General features: G+C 57.9%; 1 protein-coding gene across 8 annotated transcripts in view; it reads left to right on the top strand.

Moving 5' to 3' along the window:
• The window catches only part of NADSYN1 (NAD synthetase 1), a 34,678-nt gene that overhangs the window by 3,397 nt on the left and 9,221 nt on the right, over positions 1 to 22,060 (top strand). For 3 of the 8 annotated variants that reach the window (XR_005837196.1, XM_040639607.1, XM_040639605.1), the window contains exons 3-16: positions 1,565 to 1,681; positions 4,178 to 4,231; positions 4,658 to 4,747; positions 9,198 to 9,249; positions 11,997 to 12,085; positions 12,212 to 12,329; positions 13,013 to 13,144; positions 15,941 to 16,015; positions 16,731 to 16,858; positions 17,284 to 17,332; positions 17,712 to 17,814; positions 18,247 to 18,415; positions 19,370 to 19,505; positions 20,083 to 20,189. Coding sequence is in view for 7 of the 8 variants with exons in the window: in XM_040639607.1 (XP_040495541.1) it covers positions 1,565 to 1,681; positions 4,178 to 4,231; positions 4,658 to 4,747; positions 9,198 to 9,249; positions 11,997 to 12,085; positions 12,212 to 12,329; positions 13,013 to 13,144; positions 15,941 to 16,015; positions 16,731 to 16,858; positions 17,284 to 17,332; positions 17,712 to 17,814; positions 18,247 to 18,415; positions 19,370 to 19,505; positions 20,083 to 20,189 (1,419 nt within the window). In the remaining variant the exon portion in view is untranslated. Of the gene's footprint in view, positions 1 to 1,564; positions 1,682 to 4,177; positions 4,232 to 4,657; positions 4,748 to 9,197; positions 9,250 to 11,996; positions 12,086 to 12,211; positions 12,330 to 13,012; positions 13,145 to 15,940; positions 16,016 to 16,730; positions 16,859 to 17,283; positions 17,333 to 17,711; positions 17,815 to 18,246; positions 18,416 to 19,369; positions 19,506 to 20,082; positions 20,190 to 20,345; positions 21,332 to 22,060 lie in introns of those variants that run through there. The other 5 variants (XM_040639610.1, XM_040639606.1, XM_040639608.1 and 2 more) reach the window with 5 other exon arrangements.

Below are 22,060 nucleotides of genomic sequence, written 5' to 3' on the forward strand. Positions count from 1 at the left end.
TCTAAAGGTCCTTTGCCAGAAAGGCTGGCTGTGTTCTTTGGGCCAGTTTTATTGACTTTGAGGGTAGAAAATGGGCTGGGGGCACTTACAGCCCCTGTTACAAAATGTCGCTCCAGCTGTTGGCCAGCCGAAGGGGCAAGGGGTCTGCTGATGGCTGCATAGGCACGGGACGTCTGGCATGCATTGCCATTTAGCATTACGTGTGGCCTGGGAGTTGCCAGGCTGTAAAAACCCCTGAAACAGGAATCTGCCTGTTGGAGAGGAAAGGCCAGCCCAGGTCTTGAGCCCTCCCGGGGGGTGTCTCCTTGACCTCATTTTCATCAGAGAACCCGGGCTTTCCTTCTCAGAACTGAAGGCTAAGAGGCCTGCTTTCCAGACGTTCAACATGCAGATGCCAGTTTGGGGGTCTCCGTCCGTGTGCACAAAGTTTGCTCAGCACCTGCAGCATCGATGGCTCCTTGGCTGCTGCGCAGGAGTAAGGAAAGGGTTTTGAAGATTTAGAAGTAGTTTACAGGCACTCTCTGCTTTGTTCCTGGCACGCCTGTGCCAGGAGACTGCCCGCAAGCCCATCTTCGCACTTCACGACGACCTGGAGCACTGTATGAGTTTTCTGGGGCTTCTGTAAGCACAGTTCCGCAAGCTGGGAGGCTTCAAACAGCTGGGGTTGAGTCTCTCACAGTTAAGGAGGCCAGAAGCCCCAGATCAGCCTGCTGGCAGGGCCCTGCTTCCTCCAGAAGCCCCAGGGGAGGGTCCGTCCTGCCTCCTCTAGCTTCGGCTCCCAGTCCCTTGTCCTGTGGCTGTGGCCCTCCATCTCCGTCTTCTCACGGCCCCTTCTCCGTGACTTCTCCTCCTGTTGGATTCAGGACCTGCCCAGGTCATTCGGGCTCATCTCATCTTTAGAGCCTTAATTACTTCTGTAAAGACCCTTTTCCCAAGTACGGTCCCATTCATGGGCTCTGGAGGCCAGGAGGTGGACACACCTTTTTGGAGGACACCGTCCGGCCTGCTACCAGCACGAACGACAGCAAGAACTAGGAGTGGCTCTGTGAGTGGTAATGGAAGGATATTAATGATCCTTGCCCGAGGAACGTGTTCTGTGGGTCCAGCTTTGTAGATCAGTGTGATTTTGGCTACATTAAAAGTTTAAAAAATATCCACAGGCAGACGGACGGGTTGACACAAGAGAGAATTTCTCATTGTAGCTTAAAGCTAGGAGAAAGAGCCTGGAATCAGAGGTCTCTTCATTTCCAGTGAACTGGATCCTCTTTTGTAGCAATGATCCTAACTCAGGTTGCATAGTGGAATCACTGGTCTCACCCCAGCACGTTCTGACCCCATGGGCCCGTGGGCCCCTGCCGGCCCCCCCGGCTGCCCCGGTGCATCTTGGGGACTCCCTTGCCGCCCCTCACCAGCTCCCCCTGTGCGTCTCCGGGCTCCCCTGCTGCCCCTCCCCAGCTCCCCCAGGTCCCCCAGTGCGTCTCCGTCTCCGGGACTCCCCTGCTGCCCCTCCCCGGCTCCCCCTGTGCATCTCCGGGGCTCACCTGCCTGCTCCTTTCCTCTGCAGCGGCTACGGGTGTTGGGATCATTATTACGAGTCGGACACCCTCTTGCATTCGCTCCAAGTCCTGGCTGCCCTTCTGGAATCTCCGGTCACTCAGGACATCATCTGTGACGTGGGAATGTAAGTGCCAACGCGTGGGTCTGGGAAGGCAAGCTCAGAAAACAGGGAAGGTTCAAAGTGGGTGCTATCCTACCTTGAGGGGTATGGAGTCTGCACATTCCGAAGACAGGAAAGGCCTTATGTTGAAAAGTGGGTTTTGTTCCTGCCCCAGACGGTAGACCTCTAAGTCCCCCAGCGGAGGCGGCTCTAGGAAGCAGTTTTTGCAGGTTCCCCAAAAGCTCCTGGGTGTGTGGGAGCACACTGTGTGCAGTGGGAGCACGGTGTTCACCCTGTCACATACGGCACCTTGTTCACTTAACGGTAAGTCCTAGGTTGATGCCACGTCACTCCACCTCCACACGCGGACCATATGGTTCCGGATGATGCAGGGTCCACAGGCACAGGTGTGTACGGCGCAGGTACGTAAGGGGCGGGGTGCACAGGTGCAGGTGTGTACGGTGCGGGTACGTAGGGGGCGGGGTCCACAGGAGCAGGTGGGTACGGCGCGGTTTTGTAGGGGGCGGTGTCCACAGGCACAGGTGTGTATGGCACAGGTACGTAAGGGGCAGGGTGCACAGGCGCAGGTGTGTACGGCGCGGGTACGTAGGGGGCAGTGTCCACAGGCGCAGGTGTGTACGGTGCGGGTGCGTAGGGGGCGGGGTCCAGGGCGCAGGTGTGTACGGTGCGGGTACGTAGGGGGCAGTGTCCACAGGCGCAGGTGTGTACGGCGCGGGTACGTAGGGGGCAGTGTCCACAGGCGCAGGTGTGTACGGTGCGGGTACGTAGGGGGCGGCGTCCACAGGCGCAGGTGTGTATGGCACGGGTCCTTAGCGGGTAGGGTCCGTATGGCGTGGGCACATAGGGAGCGGGGTCCGCATGCGGAGGTGTACATGGTGGGGGTGTAGGGCATGGGTACGTGGGGGCGGGCCCACTGGTGTAGCTCGTATGGGTGGGATTCCACTACTACTCGTGCGTGCGTGCGTGTGCGCCATCCCCGCCAAGCCAGAGCCCCTCAGTGGGCTTGTATGTCGTTCCTGCTTCTATCCTCAGGTCCGTTCTGCCTGACGGGAGTGGGGCCGTGTTTGCTTTTCTCTGCTTAGTGCAGCCTTGCTGTGCCCAGCCCTTCCTTTCCATCCCCTGTGACACGTGTTTATTGGGGCTTCGTTTCAGCAGCAACACAAACAGGATTTTTAACCCAGTGTTCAGGTTTATCATGACTCTTGATACGTTTCCCATCGCTGCTGTGACAAATGGCCGCAAACGTAAGACACAAAAGGAACACAGATTTTTTGTCTTGTTTCCGGACGTCAGATGTCTGAAAAATGGGTCAGCCAGGCTGGCTCCTGGAGGCTCCTGGGGGGCAATCCCCCGGGGCCCCTCGTCCACCTTCAGAGCCAGGAGTCGTCCTGCGTGTGCTTAAGGCTCCTGCTCTGACCCCACCCCCCCACCCCGGGGAAGAAACTGGTGACTGTATGTGGCGGCCCCAGGTAGTCTGGGGTAATCGCCCCGTCTCAGGGTCTGTAACTTAGTCATCACGTCTGCAGAGCCCCTCTGACCATGTAGGGGGCTCACATTATAATCCCTGGGGCCCTGGGAATTAGGACATGGGCGTTTCTGCGCGTCCTGGTTCAGCCCTCACAGGGGCTTGGTCCTGCTCGGGTCCTCTTGTCTTCCTCTCATTTTCCCTTCTTTGGTTGCTCTTCTGTGCTCCACTTTCTTCTGTTGCTTGGTGTATAATCCTGTTTTTAAAAAAGATTTGTTTGAGAGAGAGAGAGCAGGGGGAGGGGCAGAAGGAGAAGCAGATGCCTCGCTGGGCAGGGAGTCCGACGTGGGGCCCCATCGCATAACCCCAACATCTTGACCTGAGCCAAAATCAAGCGTCAGACACTCAACCGACTGAGACACCAGGCGCCCTATAATCCTATTTTTATTTTTCTACTTTTTGCTCTTCAAATGTTAATAAGCATATTTATAAAGTTATTTTCTTTTCAACTTTTTTACTTATAAGCTCTGAATAAAACAATTATATCACGATGTCCTTAATACCGGGCCAGCCCCGCCCTAGCAGAGCCCCCGGCTTCCTGTGAAGGGGGAGGACGCTGGGGCGGAGGCGTGAAGCCCAGTATCTGTGGGAGGGGTCCAGACAGAGTGCCGGTCCCTAGAAGACCCGCCTTCTAGAAGGGGCGCAGCCCACAGGTCAGGGGGTGTTCTGAAGGAGAACCAGGAAGGCTCAGGTGCCTGAGGCCAGTAGGGGACGGAGAGGTGACAGGGTGACAGGGCTGCGTGCAGATAGGGGGGTCTGAGAACGTTCCAGGAGAGAGGACGAGCCCTAAGAGGGGACGACTATGCTCATTAGAAGAGTTTCTCCCGCTTTAGAGCCGACAGCCAGGCAGAAGCCCTCCGAGAAAGCTGCAGGGGGCCTTCCGCTTCTCTTACAGGCCCCAGGAAGCTTCGTCCTGCAACAGACATAGCACTTTGCTGTTCACAGACAGGCGCGTGTGTCCCCTCTCTCCACAGGCCTGTCATGCACCGAAATGTCCGCTACAACTGCAGGGTGATCTTTCTCAACAGGTAGGTGGCAGCCGGGAGAGAGTGACCCGCATGCCGCCTCTCCCAGGCTCTGCTGCCCTGTGGTGTGCTCCCTCCTGGGAGCCGCACGGTCCCTGGGAGCCGTACGGTCCCTGGGAGCCGTGTGCTAGGAGACCACTTCCGGAAATGCCCAGTCCTTAGTGTCACTGCTTCTCCCGGTCTCTGCCCACCACGGACCCCTTTGGGTATTAGGACAGACCGCAGGGTGGGGCTGCTGGCCGGAAGTCGTTGGAGGGAGGGTGGTGTGCCCTGTTCCCCTGGCAGACCCCAGACGTCCGCTGCCCACCCAGCACCCCTGCTGGGTCTCGGCAGCTCAGTCATGTCCACCGTCAGGGGAGGGTGGACCAGTGGGCCGTCCCTTGTGACCGGGGGCTCATCTCAGGAGCTGACCTGTCCTCCTGCCTGCAGGAGGGTCCTGCTCATCAGACCCAAAATGGCCTTGGCCAACGAAGGCAACTACCGGGAGCTGCGCTGGTTCACCCCATGGTCACGGAGCCGGTGAGTCGCCGTGCCCCGCCGTGGCCTCTCCGTGGATGCTTGGGTCACATCTTCCCTGGGCGGAGCCGTGGTCCACGTCACGGGGGAGATATGTGAGAACTGGGGGCAAGTTCCTGCTGTTTTAGGTACGGCTGTCTTGAGGCTGCTGGTTACAGTATGGCCACGTTATCACGGAAGGCTCGTCGGCCGCGGCCGTCAGGCATCTCGTGTCCGGAGCCATCCTATATGCCAGGGTCTCTCAGCCCCGGCCCGAGGCTCGGGCTGTCCCATGCGTGGCACGCGGTGCAGCAGTGCCCCTGGCTTGCCCCGTAGGTAGTCCGTTTGTGACCAGCCCGGATGCGTCCCGACTTTACCAAATGTGCCCTGGGGGCACAGTCACCCCTGGGTGAGGAACCTGCCCTGTGCTCTTGCTGGGTTCCTGGCGCACATGTCGCTCTGCTGCTCTTGCAGGTAGAGCCTTTAACAGCGTGTCTCAAATGCTCCGTAGTTGGATGTAGGAGAGCGTCGGGGGCTTGTGTATTTCCGCCACCCCCTTCCTGCACAGTTCTGTGGGACTTTCCTCGCTGTCCTGGGCTGACCAGCTGCCTGCACCGCTGTCTCTGACGAGTTGCTCATTCGCTGGCACATGGCTTAGTAGATTCCAGAGGTTCCCACCACCCCCTCCTGAGGTTGATGTCTAGATCACGGTTTAGTCTTCAAGGATATAATCAGGACAGCCAGGTGGGAGAGATGCACGGGGCCGGCCGTGGGGGTCCACTGCTGTCCCCGGATCTCCACGCAGTCGCCAACCCGAGAGCTCCCCAAACCTCCTCGTGCTTTGCCGTTTTCTGGAGGCTTCCTTACAAGGCATGATCGTTGGCCTTTGGCCACTGAACTCAATCCCCGGCCTGGCTCCCTCCCTGGGTCCCAAAGCTCCAATTCCTTGATCCGCCGGGTTGGCTCCTGCAACCTGGGGCCTTTCCCACTGACACCATTAACATGGAAACACCTTTATGGCTCTTATCTCCGGAAAATCCATGGGCTTTAGCTGCTCAGTGCCAGGAAGACCAAATATATTTCTTATGATAAGTCGTAACGTCATACTTTCTAAGCAACAGTCCACCAAAGGTGAATTTTTGATAGCTTGCCTGCCTGCAGATGTCTTTATTGGACTCTTATGTGTGGTGATTAGTTTTGCAGAATTAAAAACAAAACCCCTAGGTTAAAAATAACCTTCCTGTGTAGGTATCGTTTGTAGGATTGCTTTTGGCTTGTGCCCTTGCTGGGAAGAAGCCCTGGTGCTACTGCGGGTCTGCTTTGCTCTCACGTGATTATTTTCTTTTCTCCAGGGCATGCGGAGAAGTTTCTCATTATCTTTGGTCTTTTAAAATTTTGTTATATGGGCCTTGGTGTGGGTCTTTGGGCCTTTGTGTGAGGCCCTCTGACCCTGTGACCCGAGGCCCAGGTGACTTAGTTTTGGGAAAGGTCATCCGGTCCTTTCTGGGCAAGTTTCCATTCTATTTTTTGTTTCTGGAGCACCTCTTGATGGGGATTCGATTTCCGGGACCGTCTTCTCTAGCCGTCTTATCTTTTCTTCCCCACATTCTAGAAGATTCCATCATCTTACTCTCTGTCTCTACTGAAATTTAAATTTAGCTATCTTTTTTTTTTTTTTAAGATTATTTATTTATTTATTTGACAGAGATAGAGACAGCCAGCGAGAGAGGGAACACAAGCAGGGGGAGTGGGAGAGGAAGAAGCAGGCTCATAGTGGAAGAGCCTGATGTGGGGCTCGATCCCATAACGCCGGAATCATGCCCTGAGCCAAAGGCAGGCACTTAACCGCTGTGCCACCCAGGCGCCCCTTAAATTTAGCTATCTTATTTTTCATTTCTGAGAGCTCTTTCTCATTTTCTCATGCTGTCTTATGTAAAGCACCTGTTTTGAGTGCCCTCTTTGATCTGAGCCGCACAGGGAGCCGGTTTGCAGCTCTTACAGAGCAGGTGTCTCTGGTGTTGGGAGGTCGAGCCCACCTCTGCCACTTGGCTGGCCCTCTCTGGGCCAGCAAAGTGACCAGACCTCTCTGCGCCTTGGGGACAGTCTCGGCAGTGATCACGTGGGGCTGTGGTTGTGGGGATGACATGAGTCTGTGCGTAAAGTGCCAAGCGCAGCACGTGGAGAGTGTTTACGTGGCATCCGTGTCCTTGTGGCTTCCTTAGTTCTGAGAAGAGTGCTGGCAGGTGGGGGGGACCCAGCAAATACTCGTCGATTGACATGCCCAAAGGCTATTGCTCAGGGTGTATAGAGGACTCCTAATCAGCAAAAAACAGAAAAAATAATCAGAGAAACTCAAACAAAAATAAAGGTACAAAGAAAATGGAGAAATCTGATAGAAGCAAAACACAAACATGCGAACCGATGCTGGATATTGCTAGAATTCAGGCCGATACAAACCGGCACCACACAGATTTCTTTCTGCACCACGGAACGGTGCAAGGTTGGAGAGCGCCAGGTCCCAGCGAGGGCGCCAGACCAAGGGGGACTTTGGAAAACAGTTGGGCGTTCCCTTGTGAGGGGCAGTGGCCCGCCTCCCCGTGCAGTGGGCCTGCAGGCACCTCAGGGGATGAGGCAGGGGTGAGGCGGAACGCCCGCAGTGAGCGGGGACAGTGTGAGTCACGTCGAGGCCGAGAACAGGTGCACTGGCCGTAAGGGCAGAGCTTCTGCCATGCTGGGCCTCTGCTGTCCTCATCGTGTGCACACAGCGGTTTTGACGTTACTGTTGGGACTTTAATTTTTTTTTAAAGATTTATTTACTTATTCATTTGAGAAAGAGAAAAAGTTCGCACACGAGCGGGGGAGGGGGAGGGGGAGATATAGCCTCCCCGCTGAGCAGGGAGCCCGCTGCGGGACTCGATCCCAGGACCCCAGGATCATGACCTGAGGTGAAGGCAGACGCTTCACCGATGGAGCCCCCCAGGCGCCCCTATTGTCAGGACCTTGATTTCAGGAATGTTATCTTATTTCCCATTTCCAGAGGCTTTTGTCCTCTTGCTCTTTGTGTCCTGGAGCCTGTGCTGTCGGACAAGTCCGCGGATGTCTTACGTGTCTTTCGTCTGCTCTCTGCCCGCTTACTTGTATTTTCTCTTGCAGTGCATTCCCCTAAGTCTGTCATCTGTGCCGTGCTCAGCGGGGGGCTCTGTTCTTCAGATCTGTGCACGTTTCCAGTTTTTCAGATCCTTTTCATCGTGTGCAAGCTCCCTTTTTGTCTTTTTCTACTGTCTGATCGTCTCTTCTTTGAGATCTTTTACGGGGGCGTGTTGGCTCTGAATTTCCTGGGAGTACGTCTCTCTCATCTCTGTCGCGTGGATGCGTGGGTCTCACGGTGGCTCCTTCAGACGGTCGTTCGTGTGGTTATGCCTGTGGAAGGGGTGGCGGCGGGCACCGAGCTGGAGCGGCTGGCTCACGCTTTGGCTCCGTTGAAACGACAGAGATCTTCACCCTCTGGGTGCTGTGCCAACATGGTCGTGGTAATTGGGCACGCTGCTGTGTCCCCACCATAGTAATGACCACAGGACAGGTTCGGGCCTCTTCAGAACACAGAAAAAAATAACCCAGTTCTTGACTGCAGAGAATTTAGGAATCTGCTCATTTTCGTGATGTTCTTACACGCACCCCCAGACTTAAGCACGGTGAGACGGGCCACAGGAGCTCTTGTAGCTCCTCGGGGGTGGAGAAGGCTTGCAGTCGGCATGGCCAAAGCTGATTTCTTGGCAGGAGTACACAGCTGGGATTTTTCTAGAGGGTGTTGGCTGGGAAGAAAGGGCATCCAGCCAGAGAAAGGCCTAGGCTGTGAAGAGGAGTCAGGCATGGGGACCGTGGGAGGAGATCGGGCCAGCCTGAGCCAGGTGTTGGGTGACAAGCTCCAGTGCGGGACTTATCCTCACGCTATTTTGGGTCTTGATGAACCCCGGCGAAGCTCCCCGGCCACAGGCAAGGTGATCGCTGGCCTTGGAGCAGAGAGTGAGCGCGGAGGCGAGCGTATACCGTCTCCTGGTGGTGTTGCTTTGGTCTGGTGCTCGGTGGGTCTTACTGGGCTGGAGGGGAAGGAGAGGAAAGGAGAAACCTTGGTGAGAGCTCTTCCTTTTAGAGTGAATTTTGACGCCGTGACATCGTCATCAGCAAACCTGCCCGTGGTGGATAGAGAGCTCACTGTGGGATGGCGGGGCAGCCGAGACGGTCAGAGCTCCCTGGGCAGCGTGGTGTCAGCGAGGAAAATGCACGGAGCTTCCTCTGTTCACCCCACATGCTTCTCCTTCTCTGAAGGGGTAGTTAAGGCGTGTGGGAGCGGCTGACAGTTCTCTGGCGATCCGGGGGTTCGAAGCTCCTGGGTTGGTGTTTGGTCCCATCAGGATGCCATCCGTCCTGCTCTCTTTGATGCTTGTCCTCAGGCCTACGGTGTTTTCCTCCCCAGGCAAACAGAGGAGTATTTTCTCCCCCGGATGATACAGGACGTGACAAAGCAGGTGAGTGTTTGGGAATAGATCTCATTTTCCAGCCAGATGTCACGGTTCGAGGCTGACGGTGCACCACGTGGGGCAGGACCCTTTGGGTGAAAGCCCCAGAACCCGCCCTGACTGGTGAAGGAATAAAGCCAAACAAGGGGAGAGATTCCTGTACAAGTAGGGAGACTGGAACCCCGGGGGTGCTGGGCACTTCCTTTCTCTTACGTCAGTGATTCTGTGCCTGTTCATGCCAACCCCAGCTCACCTGCTGGGGTACCCTGGGGACCCAAATTTTGGAGAGGGGAGGGTTCTAGTTACAAAACTAAGGAAGACTTTACCTGGCTGCCCCTTCAGTCCGTGAAGACCCAGCCTCGGACACCTGCAGGGTCTTGTGGACCTGACTGGCCTGGTCTTCAGGGCTTCGATCTTCCAGCCTGATCTGGGGGCCGCGTCCACCTCTTCCTACAGGAAGCTGCTGGGGTGACGGCTGGAGCCCTGTTCTGTCCACTTCCCACAGGTGGCTGGAAGCCAGGGGCACAGGGGGTGCTTTAGGGGGGCCCTGACTTCTCTAGTTTCTGCCTGAGTTCCCATTCTGGTTGCCAAGTGTATTAATTTGCTCAGACTGCCGTAAGCAAGCAGCACAGATGGGGGGGGGACGTTGTTGAATAACAGATACTTAGCTCTCGGTCCCAGAGGCCGGCGTCCGAGATGCAGGTGCAAGCAGGGCGGGTCCTCCCGAGGCCCCTCTCCTCGTGTGTGGACGGCCATGCTCTCCCTGTGTCCTCAGGGGGTCGTCCCTCTGTCAGTGTCTGTGTCCTGTTGTCCTCTTGTTACAAGGACCCCTGTCACACTGGATCAGGGCCACCCTGGTGACCCCGTGTTAACCTTGATCAGCTCTGTAAAGGCCCCAGCTCCAGATAGGGTCGGGTTCTGAGGTGCTAGGGGTCAGGGCTCCAACACAGGAATCTGAATGGGACACAGTTCAGTCCCCAGCACCACGTTCTCTGTACCCCTAATGACTGCACTTCGGGCATCTCATAACGATTTACGGAATCTCTCCAGTGGAGGGTTGGCAGGGAGTCGGCTGGACCTTAGGGACAGACCTGAGCCAGCAGGGGTCCCTCTCGCCTGATTCCCACTGGGTTCCGGCTCCATTTGCCTCTTGGCCATCGGTGGCTTCCTCTGCTTTTCCCTGGAGGACGTTGGCCGCCCCAGCCCTTGGATGGAGGTTCCCTCTGCTCGGGAGCCACGCTGGGTCTCTGGCACAGGTCTCGGTTTGTGAGTGAGGCCCTTCCAGGGGCCAGCTGGGGCTCAGCGCCTTCTGCACGGACAGTCAGGGACAGCTGAGGTTTGGACAGGGACTCTCAGCCAGGTCTGGTCATCTCCAAAGTGACCTGGAAGCTCATTTGACCACGAACTGCAGCAGGGAGCACAATCTGAAATCATCGTGACCCAGAACAGACTCTGTGTCTGTGTCTGTGCCTGAAACAGACGTGTCTGCAGCAATCCTGACGGTGAGATGCTCCCCATTTCATTCTTCTGGGATCGTCGTATGTCCTAAAATCCATCTGAGTGGAGACGCACTCAGCTGACGTGGGACAGAGGCTGCAGCTGGAAGGGTTTGCCTGGTAGCTGACTGAAGGAGGTTGCATGAACTGGCCCTGGTAACTGTGAATTGAAGTTCAGGAGCATGTCCGGGAACAAGGCAAGAACAGCCCAGGACCTGCGCCCCGTGGACAGCTCAGGCCGGGGAGCAGTCAGTGAGCATGGCTTTGGATGTGTGATTACCAGTCTGTTGCTCTGAGCCCTGGCCTTGCACAGCACAATGGTGTGTGGATTCCAGCCATGCCCGTGTGCTCACGTTTGCCAGGCCACGGTCCCACAGTGGCCGGCAGGGCTCCTGGGTGAGGGCTCACCTCGCAGCCACAGCGAACAGCGACTTTGTCTATGGCAGGGGGCATCAGAGAAGAAAGGGCCACGTTTACACTGTGGCTCTTGCCGTCGGCAGTAAAGGGTGTCAAACTCACAGACGCACACACCCACACATGTCAAGGAGCCCGACCAGGTGTTCTAGGATGTGTTCCAGGCCTCGGGATCATTTCTTGGCTAAACAAAGTAACGCCTCTTCTGTGACTTGGGGATTAAGGGAGGAGGCCAAGTTGGACCCAAGCCGGCACATACCAGAAGCGTCAGCATGCCTGTCGGAGCATCCCACGCTCGCATGACCAGTCAGCACACGGTGGGCGCAGGAGCCCACAGACCTGTCTGGCAGCCAGGGGAGCTCCCACCACAAGTGGTTTGTGAATGTGGTTCTTGGTGACGGACACACTTAAACTCTGGCCCTGCCACTAGGGAGCTGGGCGACTTTGCTCAGGTTTCTTGAATGAGCCTCAGGTCATTCTGGGCACAGGGATGGGACCACCCAGTCAGACTGGTGAGAGCGTGAGTGACGCAGTAAAGTGCATAGTGCCACGGCCAGCGTAGAGCGGCCTGGCTAAATGAGACCTTTTACTCTTAATAACGAGGATGACCATGGGGATTTGTGCCAACGGAAACTTCAAGAGCAGAGTGACAGTTTGTCATGGCCACAGTGAGCCCTGCAGCCATGCAGAGCACAGCCTCCAGCTAGTGAGATGCCCGCCGGTGCTGGGCTGCCGGGTCTGGGGATGCTCCACGCTGGGGCTGGGAGGAAAAGGGCAGCGAGGCCAGGATGCAGCCCAGACAGGGCACGGCCAAGAGATCTCGTATGCCCTGTCCTCCGACTGCAGGAGACCGTGCCCTTTGGAGACGCGGTGCTGGCCACCCGGGACACCTGCATTGGGAGCGAGATCTGTGAGGAGCTCTGGACCCCTCACAGGTCAGCCCTAGCCCTTTGCGTGCGGCAGCCCTGGTGGCATGGCCGTGGGCTGTGGAGACACCGGGGCTGGGAGGGCGGGGCGGGGAGGGCATCCCGTCTCTTCCTGTCAACTGCCTGCGCCCACAGCCCGCACGTGCACATGGGCCTGGATGGTGTGGAGATCTTCACCAACGCCTCGGGCAGCCACCACGTGCTGCGGAAAGCCCACGCCAGGGTGGATCTGGTGACCATGGCCACCACCAAGGTAGGCGTTGGGCCGCGATGCTGGAGCGTGCATGCTGCGGGGCCAGTGCCATGTCCCACACGCCCACGTCCCCGGAGCCCAGGCAGGCAAGGACGCATCGGTGTCCGTAGTTAACGGCCTGTGCTCAGCAAACGTGCATGGACTCCTCTTCTGGGGCCCCACCCTCCTGACCTTATTTAACCCTGGCAACCTCCCGGGGACGCGGGCACTGCTGTCCCTGCTCTCTAGAGCAGGACACCTGGTTCATGGCATCCAGTGGCCACGGGCTCACACCCCAGCATCCAGCCCTGGGCTCGAGGACAAGACACTGGCCACAGGAGGGCTGTGGGCTCGCGGGCACCACGCCGGAGCACAGGGAGTACCCTCGAAGTGGCCACTCTTGCTGGGCAGCATGACATGGTCACTTACGGGACAGTTTTGGGTTCAGTGAAGCCAGGTTTGGGTCTTACCTTTGTCCTGTGAGGCTTGTCTTCCGTGGACCTCCTCCAATCGTGTGAGGAGGCTGGGAGGCTGGGAGGCAGTAATGACGTTGGGCCTGAGGCCTGGTGCCTTGGAAGGCCCACAGGTCCCAGCCCCAGGCCCCCGCTGCGTGCCCGCAGTTTCCCTGCAGGGGTGCTAGTTATGGCACAATGGGAGGGCTGAGGGAGGGAAGGTGATGTCCTGCTGCCACTTGCGTTGTCCAGAACGGTGGGATCTACTTGCTGGCCAATCAGAAGGGCTGTGACGGGGACCGGCTCTACTATGACGGCTGCGCCCTGATCGCGATGAACGGGCACATTTTCGCACAGGGCTCCCAGTTCTCCCTGAACGACGTGGTAAGAGTGAGCTCGAGCACACCCATGGGAGTGACTGCGCTGTGGGGGGCAGGCTGTGTGGTGGCAGCAGAGCAGGGACCCCGGGGTCCCCCCGGGAGGACGTGGGACTGGGGCCTCCTCAGGAATAAGCAGGCATGGTCCTGGTCCCCGCGGCGAGGAGGGTCGTTGGACGGGGGGCCCTCATCCCCAGGAGCGGAGCAGAGGGGAGCTCGGGGAGGCCACTCAAGACCCACTCGCTCTTCCCCACGCATCCGGGCCCATGCGTGTTCACTGTAGGCCTGATGCCACCCTGCCCCCGTGTCCTGGGAACCCCGGTGCTCCTCTGGGGGAGGCCTCACTCCGTGGGGTCGTGTGGTCTCACTGGACACAGCCAGCCACTGGGGCCAGTCGTGTCTGCACAGGGAGCAGTGCGGTGCACTCAGAAGGACCGTCGCTACAGTCCCCGGGCACAGGGACAGGAGAGGGACAAGCTGAGGGGCCCAGGCCTCGCGGAGCTGGTGGTAACTCGCCCTCCTCCTCCAGAGGACGTGGGTGTGGGTGCTGTCTGTCCCGCTAGTCCATGTGGCCACGTTGGATGTGAATGTCCATCCCGGTGGAGGCATCTGAAGAGAAAGTCCTTATGAAGAATGGTTTGCTCTCACTTTTGTTTTTTTCACTTTTAAATTCAAAGCAAAAGGAAATAGCTGTTATTGCCAGAAATGGGCATGAATGCCAGTCCCACCGCAAGTCCAAATCGTCAGCCTGTGTTCACGGTGGGCCCTCACACGGCATCAGCCACCCTGACTCTGAATCCACCTGCCTTCGGGGACCGGTGGAAATGCTAATTTAGAGGCAGAAGGCGTCAGCGCAAGCTCATGTCACGTCATAAATCCTCCGCAGCTCTGGCCTAATTCACTATTGTGGCCACGTCAGTGACGTGACGTCTGGTACCTTCGCAGCCTTGCTGGGGTTGTCGGCGAGGAAGTGGTTATAAAACCGAACTTGAGTTTCAAAGCGGAGCCAGCGAATTCCATGCTGCTTTCTTGTCAGAGGAGGGGCGGGAGTCTGGCAGCAGGGACGCTCCGTCCCTCCCCCACTGTCCCCCAGGCCCTGCTTGCACGTGACAGCATCCCCAGAGGCCTCCAGGTGCCAGCGTTAGCCACAATCAAGACGGAAGGGTTTGAAGGAAAAGTCAAGTTCTTGCAAAAGGCATTGCATCTCCCTCTGTCCCACTGGAATGACCAACTGTCTTTAGGCTGGGTCAATGCGGCCGAGACGCTGGGCCGCACGTCGGAGCCATGGGCACCTTGCCCTGGACTGACTGGCAGTGGCCTGGGAGTCACCTGCACCAGGAAAAGCAGGTGTGCGGGTCCCTACAGGCTCTGGACCCCAGACAGGCCTCAGGGCTGGACCCCTGGGGATCTGCATTTTAAGCACACACCCAGGTGATTTGTAAGCACATGAAAACCTGAGGACTGTTGCCTCACATTTCCCCAGGCGGGCTCTCAGGCTAGAATTACCTGATTTTGTCCGAGTGCTCAGGGAGAGAGGGCATCGCTGTCCTCGGGCTAAAGGCCGTGCTGTCCTGCCACGTCCTCCATGATCCACCTAAAATGATCAGAAGAAAGTGTGTGGCGCACGGAGCCATCGCACAGAGCAGAGCTGCTGGTCCTTCCCTGGGACGCATGTCTTGGGGTCTTCCGAACCTCACGGGCTCGCTGGCAACATGAGTGCCTCGGTCAGACGTTTATGTTGATACTAACCCGTTTTGGGAAAAAGTGGAATGGGACCTTCTTCTCATGAAAAGATTCACACCATCCAGGGTCTTTTGTTTGTTGGGGCCTCACACGTCCCTTGGCTTTGTCGCGTGGAAGGCACAGTGGCTTTGGTGGCCCATCACTTTAGGAAGTAACGGGAGAACCAGAGGACAGAAGAGCTCCATTTCCTCCTTCTCTCTGTGGGTGTGTCTAGCTCGGGTCAGGCCCGGTGTTGACAGTGGCAGCTGCCCACAGGCCTGTTAGCAGGAGTGGGGGGTTCGCAGCCTCCCCGTGTCACGCGGTGGTCCACAGGAGTAGCTCTCACTGTCCCCAACTTGCATGCAATGACCCAACATTCTAGTGACGTAATTTAACTAAGAGGTTTTTTTTCATAAAGAAAAAATAATTTAAATGAATTAAAACCTTTTTATTGTTTTCTGAAATTTTGTTCTTTTTCTATTTTGTACTATTTTTGTACTCTTAGTACTCCTGTCTCATCTGGGTTTGAAGGCAGGGAAGTGTCACCCGTGAGCACACGGGCAGCACGTCCAGTCCCCGTGCGTGGGTTGCCAGGGCTCTGGCTCCACCTGTCCGCCATACGCCAGCTTGGCCTCCTCTGTGTGGGCTGGGATCTGGGGTTGCCTCTCCTCCTGGTCACAGGGTGGCTGCAGCAGCTCCAGCCATTTCATCTCCACACAGCCACGTGTAAAGCAGAAAAGGGGGCACATTGGATCCTTTGAAGAGGGGAGAAGCTGTCTCAGAAGTCCGAGGCAGATAGGATTGGCCGAATCGGGTCCTGTGCCGTGATTGAGGCACCGCTGCCATGTGTCTGAGTTCACCGGAGGCTCTGGTGGCAACAACGAGGGGGAAGGGCTTTGGTTCAGCAACAACACTGGCTGTCCCCTCTCCCTGGTTCCCTGGGAACCCACAGCTCCCCAGTCCCTGCCTTAGAAGGTGTGACTCTCGCGTGCAATTCGGCATACCTGTGAGAACAGCCAGATCACACATGTGAGTGGGAAACACAGGAAATCACGCTTTCTCTCTGAAACCCCGTCTCCAGGAAGTCCTCACCGCAACGTTGGACTTGGAGGACGTCCGAAGCTACAGGGCAGAGATCTCATCTCGAAACCTGGCGGTGAGTTGTGGAGACGCCCGTGGGTGCTCAACAACACCCCGGGACTCTTTTTTTACATTTTTTTTACTGACTGTGTTACTGAGCTGTGGTTCCCATGCCACACTGTGGCGTGGTGAGTTTGGGCGCACTCACAGGGTTATGCAGCCGTCAGCACAAGAAAAACCTGGAGCCGCTAGCCTCACTCTGCATCCCCTCCCGCCCTGCACAACCACCAGCCTGCTTTCGGTCTCTGGATCTGCCCCTTCTGGGCGTTGCACGCAGACGAAGTCATGTCTGGCTTCAGTCACTGAGCAGGACATTCACAAGGTCCCTGTCCTAGCAGCTGTCAGGGCTTCGTGCCTTTTTCTGGTCCACGGAATGGGTGCGCTACACGGTGATGACCCACTCTCTGCTGAGGACACGTGGACCGTGTCTGCTTTCTGTCTCATGAATGACGCTCTGCGAACATGTGTTTGAGTTTTTGTGCAGACAGTTTCTCTGGGGGGTGCACCTGGGAGGGGCACTGCTGGGCTGCACGGTCGCTTCGTGCTTTTGTCTCGAGGGACTGTCAGACTGTCCACGGCAACGGCCCCTCCACGTACGAGAGTTCCAATGCTGGGTCCCGTCTGTCTTTGACTCCAGCCGTCCCGCGGGGAGCGAAGGTGCCCCTGTGGCTCTGACACGCGTTCCCGCGGGCTTGCTGCCACCGGGGCGTCATATCGCGAATCTCCATCAGCAGGCCAGCAAGGTGAGCCCCTACCCCCGCGTGAAGGTGGACTTCGCCCTCTCGTGCCACGAGGACCTGCTGGAGCCGCCGTCGGAACCCATCGAGTGGAAGTACCACAGTCCCGCGGAGGAGATCAGGTGGGCCATGTCTACACGCCTGGAGGGAGGGGTGATGCTGGCCCCAGGGCGCCCCCCTCACCCGATGTAGCCTTGAGGCTGAGGGTGTGGGGGGCGCAGCCAGTCAGCCCGGCTTCCACACGCAGCCCTGCTGCTCCCTCGTGCTGGGGCCGTGGGCACAGAGGTCCTGCCTGTCCTTTGCTTTTTGTGTCTCAGTTTTTCTCTTTCCAAATGGGGCCAAAAGATAATCACCTACCTCCCAGGGCTGCTGGGAGACAAAAATGCATTCATTCCCATGAAGTGCTTAACACAGAGACTCGGTGAATTGGGAGCCCCCCCCCCCCGGCAGTTCTCCCTGGCGCTGCTCCTACCCTGGCACCTGCACCCAGGGAGATTGCGGACCAGGCCAGTGGCTCCCAGACCTCACACGTCCCCTTGCCCCGCAGCCTCGGACCCGCGTGCTGGCTCTGGGACTTCCTGCGACGCAGCCGACAGGTGAGATCGCCAGTGTTTGCATCTGATTCTGCCGCGGGCTAGTCATTTCTTTTCGTGCTGCCTCCGTCAGCTGCTTACTCTGCGTGAGGCGGAGGCCAAAGGGCGCGGGGAGGTTTGGCTCCATCCCTGGAGTCCTGTGTGATGACACTGAGAGTGACGAGACAGCAGCTCCCGCGGTTCCGTGGGCCTGACGTCTGTGCTGTGGAGAACAAGTCCTAGATGCCCTTCACAGTGAGAGGTCTCTTTTCCTTCTAGAAAATCCATCTGAAGTGTGCAGGGCATCTTTCCTCCCCCATGTCTCTGGATGGAGCTGGGCTAAGTTCGGGGCACGTTGCTCCTCCGAGGCTCTGCTCACACTGCCTTTGTTGGCCCGTTGCAGGCTGGGTTTCTCTTGCCCCTGAGTGGCGGGGTGGACAGCGCAGCCACCGCCTGCCTCGTCTACTCCATGTGCCACCAGGTCTGCGAGGCCGTGAAGCACGGAAGTAGGTGGCGTCCACTGGTCTGAGCGCGGCTCCAGGGGGCGGGGACTGGGCTGAGGAGAACCCCAGGTCCTGGCCGTCATGGGTGAAGGAGGCTCTGCAGATATGCTCAGATGTCACAGCAGGACCTGGGGACAGCAAGCTGTTAAAGCCCTACCTGGGGCTCAGGCCCGTGTGGCCATGGCCATCGAGCCTGATGCCCACTGCTGCTGCTGGGCGTTGGCAGTGTGGCCTGGGCTGCGGGCTCAGGCAAACCCAGGTCGAGATCCTCCCCCACGCACTCTGTGTCGACTGTCCCCTTAGCGTGCACGCCAGAAACGTGAGGGGGAAGCTACGTAGGTGGAGACGTTGCCGGGCAAAGCAGGGGGACTGGGCTCTGAGCACCGCCCCCAGCAGGGGGCCGCTACCTGCTACCCGCCATCTGGTGGTTTTCAGACCAGGAAGTGCTGGCTGACGTCCGGACCATCGTGGACCAGCTCAGCTACACCCCCCAGGACCCCCGGGACCTCTGCGGGCGCGTGCTGACCACCTGCTACATGGCCAGCGAGAATTCGTCACAGGAGACGTGCGACAGAGCCAGGGAGCTGGCTCAGCAGATCGGCAGGTAGAGGAGGAGGCCGGCGTCGGGTGCGGGCGGGCCTCTGCGGTGGGACCGGGCGCCACTGGAAGCCCTGCCCGAGCCCGCACTCGTGGTTAGATGCGTGTCCAGAGTTGAGCAGGTTGCTGCGGTCTCTCGTGAGCCAGGTTTTAGGGAGACTGTTTCCGTTCCCCCTAGAGCCTAGCTGTGTCTGATCGCCAGCCCTGCTTCCCGTCGTTCTTGCGTCCTGGGCACTGGCCAGCAGGGCTCATGGGCTCCCCGATGTGGGAGCCCGGGACCACACTCACAGTGCTGGGGGGTGCGCTGGCTCTGTGCTGGCCCGGCCGGCTCCCTGCACCTGAGGAAGTGGGGGGATGGCATCTCTCCCGACGGGGAGACTCGGTGCATTCAGGGTCTTCGTTTCTTCTGCTGCTTGGGGAACAAGGCGGAGCTGCCCGTCGTCTGTGCCGAGCTCAACTAAAGCCCCCACCCCAGCAGGGCTGCTCCTCCGTCCCCCGAGGAGCTGAAAGCAGGGGCTCAAACAGACATTCGTGCCCACACTCACGGCAGCGTCGTGCGCAGTAGCCCGAATGCAGAAGCAGCTCGAGCTGTCTGGCGACAGACGGATGAGTAAACGAGGTCTGGGCAGAGAGTGGGGTATCGGTCAGCCTCAGCAAGGAAGGACCCCGACACCTGCTACCTCGTGACGACCCCCGAACTTGTGATGCTCAGGGAAATCCACCAGGCACCCGGCGGCACGGACGGCGGGAATGTCCAGGATAGGCAGCCCTACAGGGACAGAGCAGGGCGGGTGCGGACGGGCGCGGACGGGCACGCGGCCTCCCTTGGGCGCAGGCGCGTCCCGGAACCATACACAGCGCGAGCTCAGCCTCTGGGCGTGCACTTTCATGTGGTCGGAATGGTGAATCCGGGGTTAGTGGGTTCTGCCGCACGCGCACACACCCACCCTTTCCCCGGCAGCCACCACATTGGGCTCCACATCGACCCGGCGGTGAAGGCCGTCGTGGACATCTTCAGCCTGGTGACGGGTAAAAGGCCTCTGTTCGCGGTTCACGGAGGAAGCAGCAGGGAGAACCTGGCCCTGCAGAACGTGCAGGTGCGCTGCCCAGGCGGGCCCATGTCCCCGCGTGGGAGCCACCGGGGGCCTCGGGGACAAGGCTGAGCGTGCGTGTGAGCGTGCGAGAGCAAGAGGGCGCGGGGCTGCCCAGAGTGCTGTACGCGTAGAAGCGTGTGCGCGCGTGAGTGTGAGTGTGCAAGCGTGTGTGTTAGAGTTGGTGGGTGACACGTGACGCTTGCACATGTGAGCTTTCTGCGTCTTCACATGCCCTACCTCCGGGGCTGCTGCAGGGGAGCCGGACCCCGGCCGGTCAGTGGGGGGAAAGAGGGACCCTGGGCTCCAGCTGGGGGGCTCTGTCCCATGTCTGTCCCTTTTCTTCTGGCCGCAGCAGCCTTCCCTCCTCCGGGTCCGTCCATCTCAGATATGGTGCCGCCCGCGGTACGGACACACATGCCACCGCGGCTGTCAGGCCGGGAGGACCCTGCTTCCTCTGGACACTGGAAAGCTCCTACGCTCCTTGGACCCTCTCTCTCTGGAGCTGTACGGGGGGACAGGGGCCGGTGTGCGTGTGCCCCCACGTCCAGCACAGGGTGACATTTCCTGTTGTGTCCCCCAGGCTCGGCTAAGGATGGTCGTGGCCTATCTGTTCGCTCAGCTGAGCCTCTGGGCCCGGGGTGCTCGCGGTGGACTGCTGGTGCTCGGATCGGCCAACGTGGACGAGAGGTGCGTGTGCCCGACTCCCGAGCGCCCCAGTTCTCCGAGGGTTCATGCTCCCCAAAACGGTGTTTCCAGCCCCCTGCCCATTCTCACTGTGTCTGTGAGACGCACGGTGTGGGGGTCACATTACCCTGTGGCTCAGGCCACGCCTGGTACCCACAGGACGTCATTGCTCCAAACCTTCACAGTGACTCGGGTGTGGAAACGGGTCAACACCATTTTCCTCTGGCTCCCCACCCACCGGCCTGGCTCAGACCAGCTGCCCCCAGCTTGGGGCTCTTCCTTCACGCTGGGTATGGAACCTGTCTCTCCACCTCACCTCACTCGGTGTCACCCATCTCTTTCTCCTGGGCAATTCTACCGCGTCCTAGGTCCTTGCTCTGTGTCCAGTTTTCACTCCCAAGCAGATAGCTCATCTCTGATGTAGACTGGAATCCTTTCTCATGTTGCTCGCTGGTCAAAAAAACTCACAGCCTCCCTATTATTCTCCAGATAAATTTCAGCCGACTTTTAGGGTGAGCAGTGGAGGCTGGGAGGACTCCTCCAGCCTTGGTTTCTCCACTTCTCTCAGGTGGGCCTTGCTCAGGTGTTCTCACTGCTCCTTGTTAGCAGAGGAGGTCAAGAACTTTACCCTTCATGTATTCGTCTATTCATCTGTCCATCAGTCTATCCATCCCTCCATCCACCCATCCATCCATCCCTCCATCCATCCATCCATCCGTCCATCCACCCATCCATCCATCCATCCATCTATCCACCACCCATCCATCCTCCCACACACCCACCCATCTGTCCATCAGTCCATCCACTCATCTGTTCATCCGTTCATCCATCATTCTAACTATAGCATGAATGTCTTAAATCTTTCTACATTTTTGCATGTTTGCAAATGTGTTCTCTGTTGAATTACTTCAGACTTTTGGATACTATTTCCTGATTATGACAATTTGAAATTAGCACCCCGCAGCTGGTGAAAACTTCTCACCGTTCTCATGCACATTTTGTCAACGTTCATTGCTTTCCTGTTGCCTCCGGTGTTTCTGTAAGGAAATGAGTTTTCGGGGGGGGGGGGGACGGCTGGTGCCCACCCTGAACCCGACATAGTTGAGAATGTTGGTGTGTTTTAATCTGCTTGCTTTTGAACACGAGTTTTACTTGTCGTATAATTATTTTATTGCGTCATTTCCCCTCAGCAATGATTTTTTCCGGGGTGGGAGTGGACTGCTGGGTGCTCGAAGGTTCTCTCTGGCATCTGTTTACGTGTTCGTCTGTTTTCATCACTTTCTGCCCTCGGGTCTCTCGTACGGGTACGTGAAGTCTGTCTGCAGCCGCAGAAACTTTTCAGTTGTGCTTCCTCGGTTGTTTCCCGTCCTGTGGGGACAGCGGTCACTCGCGGCGTCCCCATCTGCCATCTCCCTGTTGCGCACACCCCGGGGTAGGGCCTCCGGTCCGCAGTCTCTGCCGTGCCCGTTCTCGTTTAAACGTTACTTCTCACCCTAACGTTGGTTCCCTTGCGTTCCGGTTTGCTCAGCCCTCGAGGAACTGATGAAACGTGTGTCACGTGTCAGGCGGTTTCCTTGATGAACAACACAGAAAACAATTCCCGTTTTACTCTAGTGGAAGGAGACGGGTAATAGGAAAACTGATCCCGTGTGTAAGAAGTGGGAAGTCTACAGAGAAAACCAGGGGAGGCACGGGGAGAGTTTGGGAACTTGGGCTGTAAGTAGGGTTGCCAGGGAAGGCCTCTCTTGAGAAGTTGGTTTATAAAGGAGGAAGGGAAATACAGCCCAGAGAATGGCCTGTGCAAATGTCCTGTGGTGAGAGCCCACCAGGACAGAGAGCGATTGTCACCCCTCTGCAAAGCCCCGTCTTGTCTG

Source organism: Ursus maritimus, unplaced genomic scaffold, assembly GCF_017311325.1.
Source record: "Ursus maritimus isolate PB19 unplaced genomic scaffold, ASM1731132v1 scaffold_23, whole genome shotgun sequence".
In the NCBI taxonomy this organism is placed as follows: Eukaryota; Metazoa; Chordata; class Mammalia; order Carnivora; family Ursidae; genus Ursus; species Ursus maritimus.